Genomic DNA, 7,876 nt, shown 5'->3' with positions numbered 1-7,876 from the left:
TTAGACCATAAATTCAGCGAGTGGTCCAGGCATGGAATCACTGCAATCTGTAAGATGGGGAGCTGATCAATTTTGAGGACGTGTCAGATTTACGAGATCGGCAGGGAAGATTTTTATCGTTACCTGCAGGTTCGGAGCTTCTTCCGGAAGGAAATTAGAATGCTTGACGCAGATGCTAGTGGGGTGATCCGAATATTTATGGATGCTTATGGTGAGAACATTATAAGAGGTACTATAGGCAAAATATACAGAAGTTTTACAGCCATGAAAAAGACCTCAACAAGATATGTCAGTCATCGATGGGAAAAAGAAGCAGGTATAACTATCTCAGAGGGAGATTGGTTGCGGATGTGGAAGAATGTGTTGTCTACCACAAATTCTTTAACATGGCGAGATTTTGGATGGAAGAATTTAATTAGATTCTTCATCACACCAAAGCAGAAATCCGAAATAAGTGGTTCAGGCGCTTCATGCTGGAGGGAGTGCGGGGAGGTCGCTGCAGGTTGCTTCCATGTCTTCTGGTCATGCCCTAAACTGAAGACCTTTTGGGAGGAGATTAAACAAATGGTGATGGATGTGCTGGAAGTAACACTGGACTTCTCCTTTAGTACCATGTACCTTGGGAATATCCCTGAGGATATAAATAACAGAGACTCATACTTACTGAAAATAGTTATGGTTGCATGCAAAAAGGCAATTACTAAGTGTTGGTTACAGACAAGCCCCCCCCCACACGGAAGCTGGTCATAGACATTATTAACACAATTCATCATATGGAACTGATTACCCTCTCACTGCGGCTACAGAAGGAGAAAGGAGAGAGACTTTGGGAACGATGGGATCATTATGTCAAGAGGCTAGAAACTGATACCTCTGTGATGCAGAGGGACAGCTACGAATTTGTTTGAATGGAACATGCACCTGTGTAATATGTAGTATGTGTAAGTAAAACAAGGCGTTGTGTATTTTGGAATATGTGAACATATGTGACTGTGTTGGTTTCCCTTGCCCTCTTTAGTTCTGTATGTGAAATAAGATGAAAATCAATAAAGAGAAAGTATTAATAAAAAGAATAGAGTTATGGAATAACAAACACTGGTCCAGGGGACCGAGGGTTTTTCCCTTTAAAACAGTAAATTATTAAAAGAGCACAATCGGTAAGGGTATGTGATACGAGGTGGTACTGGAGGGGAACAGGAGCAAAGTAAGGAAAGTAAAACACATTTTGGTTAGCTCTGATAAAGTCAAAATTAAAAGAAGTACCATGACACGCAGAGGATCGAGGTGAAATTAAAAAGGTATGGAAATTTTGTATGAAGCACATGACTGATAACTGTTTTAAGTTTTGTTTCTTATAACACAGATTGGATCATAAGTGGGGAAAACTGAGTTTCAAATGTGAAGTTCAGGTTAACACACAGGTTTGTTTCTAGGCAGTTCCGAGGATGCAGGCTCTGGATGGAGCCAGGAGTTCAAAAGATTTAACATGATACTTAAACTGATTTTATTCCTTAACACAGGTTTGCAGGCAAATATACTCGAGAGGAGAATTGCTGAGGTGTTCTGAGAAATAATATGATTAACCTTTTTCTTTTCTTTTAATTTCCTAATTGTGGTTTTGTTCGACACATGGAAATGTGTCAAAAAGGGTGAGTTTTAGGTCTAATGTGGAACAATGGATTATATGATCATTTTATGACTTTTTGTGTGTTTGATAATTTAAGTATGGTAAAACTTAGGCAGAAATCATTATTTTCATGTTTAAACCAAAGGATTAGAATAAACTGAATCCTTTTTAGAAGATAAAATGCCGGTGTTCATAGGAAGCTGAATACCACACTCAAGGGGAAACTGTGGGGCGGCAGCTTGAATAAAACATATCCTTTGGTGAAGGGAGGGAAGATGTTAGGATTGAAAATGTTTGATTTCTTTTGGATTTCTAGAATAAGCGTTTATTATCATTTTTCATACACACATTGCAATTGTGCTCATAGGAGTTCCCACTCAGTCTTGTGAAGGTCATAAGCTTTGTTCAGTGTGACTGTCTGGATTGAAATATCGTAGGAAAGGGATTTAGAGTGCTTAGGGGTGAATGCAAACATGCTTACAGACACAGACATGACGTGGACCTATTTTTAGGATAGAGGTGAGACATATTTTTCTTGTAACTGCATTTGTGCCTGTAAAAATAACAGTTTTGTACAAGACGTGCTCGAGATGTTCCAGAGATAAGGGTGAAGAGAGCAATGACAGAAAACAACTGGAGCGGAGGCGGGGAAATTGTCTCTTTAAGTGTGTTAAAGGTTATCAAAAAAGGAACTGTGGCGACTGTCGCTAACTGTAACTTTTTGCATGTTAGGTATCTGCTTGAAGCAAAAAGGGGCGTAAACCCTGATAGACAAAAACCATTTGAAGTGTACTTTCTAGTGGAGATCTATGCTGATATGGTGATGGTGTATATCTTCCCCTGGGTGTGTCGAATAAAATTAAAAGCGTCGGTTACACACATAAAGAACATGGAGATTAAATACATATAAAGGATAGAGCCCAGAACATGATAGTTTAAACTAACTTAGGACAATTTAGATAACAATTGATGAACTTATTAGGATATTGAGGCGTAGCAGAGAGAGGTGTTTTCGTTTTCTGTCCTTTACAGAAGAAGGAGCAGATTCCAGAACCACAGCAAAACTACGAAGGGGTTGGCGAGAATCCAGGAAGGATCAGTCTGAACGGATCAGGCCAAGAGAGAGGGACACGGATGTGACCCAAAAGAAGCACAGAGAAACCTCTCAGAAGAGCAGTTGTTTAGATTGCAAAGAAGATCAAAAACTTGTTACACAGAGGTTATAATGTGAGCATAAAGTAATGAAGAGTAATGAGAGGGACTTTAGTAATAGTTTGTAGGATTTTTATGTTATGTAAGTTGCCCAAAAACAGTGTTAAGGCCGGATATGCGCTACCCGTTAAAGGGGGTGAAGAAAGCAGGAGTAAATTTTTGAAAGAGGAAACAGGTTAACTCTATAGAGGCTGTTTCCAAAGAGTGACAAAAGTGATGTAGGACCTTTTACCAGAAAAATCTAATTATATCTGTTTTTAGTTCACAGTAGTTATTGAGGGAGTCAGTTAATTAGGTTAACTAATAAAATTAGTTAAAAAGGGGGTATGTCACGAAATAAATATATATTCTTAGTGCTTATTTTCTGATTATATTGTTTTATGTATTTTAATAAGAGAGGCCTTTGGAAACCAAGCCCAGACGAGACAAAAACTAGGTCAGAGGGTGACAGGTCGCCCTGGCAACAGACTTTAGAAAGGGGAAGTTTAGTGCAGAGCTGTAGAGGAAATCAGACACAAAAAGAAAGAGGAACTGAGTGTGTGTGACGTGCTGCAGAAATATAACCATGCTGGCTGAATGCAGTAGTCTTTGTGTGTTCAGGCCTCCAGAAATGTAAAATAAAGATAATTTTTTAAACTTTGACCACTCTGAGTCCAATCTTTTTCTGCCGCCAAAGGAATTCAAAAGAACTGAATTTAATACTACTATCTTGAACCGAAAATCCAAACAAAATAATAATAATTGTCTTTTCTATTGTTTATTGCACAAATAAAACATTGTACCAAAAAAATATGTCCGTAAAAATTCCCAAAGCCCAATTATATTTAGGTTTATAAGTCCTTCAGTATATAGGCTCTCAGGAAGAGATACAGATTCATCTGCTGTGCTTGGTGGAAGTAAGAAGTTCTCTGACATTATAAGGCAACACAAGCTGAAAACGGCTTCATCACAGGTATAAGGTCCTCTCTGTTGGCCTTCTTGCTTACAAGCATCCACTGCCTCCCGAGAAACCTCTTTCAGATGATCCTGTCCTCCAATGAGATGAGGGATGGTGTACATGAGAATCGGACGCCCACTTGGAGCAACTGCATTTCTGCTTCTGCGTATTATGTGGGTGTTCCACATATGTGCAACTTGCTGCAGCTCTTCCTGTTAAATATTAAAAATTAAAAATCTCATATCAGTAAAAGAACACATTTCTCTGGGCTCAACATGTTACCCAAAAGCACCACACAGTGACAGTCAGAAAAACAGAGTTTATCAAAAATACTCAACAACAAGAATAACAGTGGTAGACACGTGATACTGTGGAAAATTTTAAGTAATTATTAAACGTGAATTGTTTTAGACATTTTATGTTTCTGGCCAGTGAAATATGCATTTTTTTCATATCCTGAACGCAGTGATAATAATAGGGATGGTGCATGGTGGGTGTTAAAGCAAACTTTTTATTCTCTCTCCGTGTCTCTCTTTCTCTCTAACACACACACACACACACACACACACACACAATGACTCATTCAAAGAATATAAACATGGTTACATACCTCGATGACGTTCAGGCACGTAAACAATATGAGCTGCTTGTCCAAAAAACATCCAGAAAAGCAGTCATGGTCTTTTAGTTCCTGGAGACGATTTATCCAGTGCTGAGCATGATGTCATCTCAGAAAGGCCCACCAGCCTTCAATACGCTGATTGTGATTGCTGGACCCAGTAATAAAACAGTTTCTGACGTTCGGATCCATAGTCCAGCGCAAGAATCGTTGCATCTCGGCCATTATGACATTTTCTGTTCCCAAATCAGAGCGAATCCTAACAGGTGTTCCCATCTTCTTTTCAACTTCTGCTATGAAATATCCAGCAATGACTTTGGGATCATTGTTTGTTGAATAGGCATGAAGCCAAATCATAACTCTTGAAAAACCACCAATAGCTCCATTTATACAGATTCCAAAAGGCTTCAGTTTGCCATAGGAGTCAATATGCCACATGAAATTTGGTCCAGGATTTGTTATATACATCGCATAAGGGCCAAGATATTTCAGTAAATGTCTCACAGTACTCTGCGTGACAACATAACCTGCCTGAATGCAGTTCAGGTGGTGTAGTTTGTATCCATGGAGCCTCCCGTGTTCCTCCAGTTGATCAATAAGAAATCGTGCTACCTCAATCGGATCGGACTCATTCTTTCTCCTGTACAGTCCCATGCGTTTTAGGTTTCTTCTAAGTGTCCGCATGCTTATCACAATACTGTCCAAACTGCTCAATAACAGCAAAATCTCCCCATGCCTCAATCCAAGCATAAAATAGAACTTAATTCATTCCAATAAACGAGCCATTTTCTCGCACTCTGATCTGCACTGTCACCCACTTCACTGTGTTTTATGGTAATATATCATGTTCGAACAATACAATATGTTATAACGTGAAAACTTTATACGTTCGTACAATATAATATTTATATTGTATGAACGTGATATTATGTTGTTCAAACGTGAAAAGTATCTTGTTAGAACAATAAACTTTTCACGTTATAACGTGATATACTTCTATTTTTCTTTTCTTCTGTACCTTCTTCATGCTCACATAAAGAGGAGGAACTTTGCGCTTCCTTTGTACCTTTGTGTTAATTGTGCGCTGTTGCTTTAAGAGACCAACCCTCGCTGGATTACTTAAGCTAACGTTCAGATTTCCAGACCGTCAAACTTCTGCAGTTTTATATCATCCAGCAAGAAGACTTGTGAGTTTGACCTGCTTAATATCCACGCAGAATAAAGGAATAAAGCTTTCCTGTGTTCTTCCAACCGACGTTGAGTGTTTGAAAAGAGTTGGATTATTGAGGCGACAACGAGCTAAATTGCATTTAGCATCCCGGAAATGGCGCAGCGAGAAAACCAGGTGAACCGAGACAAACTCTGCTGCTCGATCTGTTTGGATCTCCTGAAGGAGCCGGTGACTATTCCCTGTGGACACAGCTACTGTATGAACTGTGTTAAAAGCTACTGGGATGAAGAGGATCAGAAGGAAACCCACAGCTGTCCTCAGTGCAGACAGACCTTCACACCGAGGCCTGCTCTGGTGAGAAACACCGTGATAGCAGATTTAGTGGAGGAAACAAAGAAGACTGGACTCCAAGCTGCTAAAGCTGATCTCTGTCATGCTGAACATGAAGATGTGAGCTGTGACGTCTGCACTGAGACAAAGCTGAAAGCTGTCAAGTCCTGTCTGCAGTGTCTGGCCTCTTACTGTGAGCAGCACCTCCAGCCTCACTATGAATCCTCTGCCTTTAAGAAACACAAGCTGGTGGACCCCTCCCAGCAGCTCCAGGAGATCATGTGCCCTCGCCACAATGAGGTGATGAAGATCTTCTGCCGCACTGATCAGCAGTGTATCTGTTATCTGTGCTCCATGGATGAACATAAAGGCCACGACACAGTTTCCACTGCAGCAGAGATGAGCGAGAAGCAGACAGAGCTCAAAGAGAGACAGCAGAACATCGAGAGGAAAATTAAAGAGAAAGAGAAAAGTGTGAAGGTCCTGCAGCAGGAGATCTCTGAGCTGAGGAGGAGAAAAACTGAGCTGGAGCAGCTCTCTCACACAGAGGACCCCACCCAGTTTCTACACAACTACACCTTGCTGTCACGTCTCAGTGAAGCTCCAGACTCAGCCAGAATCAATATTCATCCTGAGAGCTACACCGAGGATGTGGCAGCAGCTGTGTCAGAGTCCAGAGAGAAACTGCAGTCCAGTGTTGAATGGACCATAACTGCTGTTGAAGAAACTCAAGGGGATGTTTCAGAGCCCAAGACCAGAGCTGAATTCCTAAAATATAAATGTGAAATCACATTTAACCCAAACACAGCACACCAGCGTGTTGTGCTTGGGCCTGGCTTAAAAGCAAAATATAGTCATACTCAGACAATCAGGCGCTATGATCACACTGACAGATTCACTGACTGGCCTCAGGTGTTGAGCAGAGAGAGTTTCACAGGACCTTGTTACTGGGAGGTGGAGTGGAGCGGGGATGATGTCTTTATAGCATTAGCTGAGAGCAGGGTAAGCAGATCAGGAAAAGAGAGTGCTTTTGGAAACAATAACAGTTCATGGGCGCTGGAGTGTTTCAGTGGCGGTTATACATTCAGACATTTAGGCAGCAGCACTTTCATTAAAGGTCCACAGTCCTCGAGAATTGGAGTGTTCCTGAATAAGGGTTTAGATAATTACATTTTTCTGTCCTCCTACAGCGTCTCTGAAAGCACTCGAACCATGACTCTTCTCCATAGCTTCTGTACCCAGCGCTATACACCACTCCTGGTTGGGCTCGGTGTATACGGTGGTAGCGCTGAAATCTGTGAGATTTTATGTTAAAACGATAAAATTCATAAAATCATTCTCTTATGCAACAAAAAGTAAAGACGCTCCATAAACAAGATAGTCACTTATTTGAAGGTAAAATGTCTTTGTTTTATACTTTTTCATGTTATAAGTAGTGGATTAGTAAAAACTGGCAAATGATAATTCATCAGTTCAATCTTAGAAAATAGCACATTTTGTACAATAAAGCTTCATTTCTCTAAACATACTAAAGCATATTTTTAAATCTTTTCTGATTCGTGTCAGACTTCTGATAATTGAAGATGATCACAAAATTCCTGGATATTTTTGTTTGCATTTCATTTCAATATTGTATGTAACAGATTAGATTGTAAAACATCTCAAAAATAAAACTTAATGTCATGTGATGCCATAACAGCTTCCTGTCTGCTGATGTTGTTTAGTGTGGATTATGTTTTTGGGGGGAATATTTCATCCATGGAGCGTGAGGTAAATTGTTTCAAAACAGTGTTTTAGTTTAAATAACTTTTATTTGATTGTCTCGTATGGCCAGTGTTTTATTGTCTAGCAAATCAGTAGCAAAGGCAGTGTTTCTAAAACCTCTAGAAATTATGAGACAACAAAAAAGTATTTATCATAAAATCCAGTAAACTAACAGCAGGACCTGTGGAGAGTGTGGGTGTTTTTCTTTTCTACCTG

At 39.9% G+C, this 7,876-nt stretch overlaps 1 protein-coding gene across 1 annotated transcript; it reads left to right on the top strand.

The window, feature by feature from the left end:
• Positions 1-5,487: 5,487 nt before the first annotated feature.
• On the top strand, positions 5,488-7,592 carry LOC146710452 (tripartite motif-containing protein 16-like). Its single transcript, XM_085452985.1, has one exon. It carries the CDS (start codon positions 5,720-5,722, stop codon positions 7,208-7,210), a length of 1,491 nt encoding a protein of 496 aa, XP_085309111.1. The 5' UTR covers positions 5,488-5,719; the 3' UTR covers positions 7,211-7,592.
• Positions 7,593-7,876: the final 284 nt, after the last annotated feature.

Source organism: Copadichromis virginalis, linkage group LG4 (genome assembly GCF_057382275.1).
Source record: "Copadichromis virginalis isolate Kocher_CV1m ecotype Utaka linkage group LG4, C_Virginalis_male_GT1.1, whole genome shotgun sequence".
Classification (NCBI taxonomy): domain Eukaryota; kingdom Metazoa; phylum Chordata; class Actinopteri; order Cichliformes; family Cichlidae; genus Copadichromis; species Copadichromis virginalis.
This window is presented reverse-complemented; position numbering and strand designations above follow the sequence as displayed.

Excerpts from the sequence above, each read along its gene's own strand:
- LOC146710452 (XM_085452985.1), top strand. The coding sequence starts at position 5,720 with ATGGCGCAGCGAGAAAACCAGGTGAACCGAGACAAACTCTGCTGCTCG.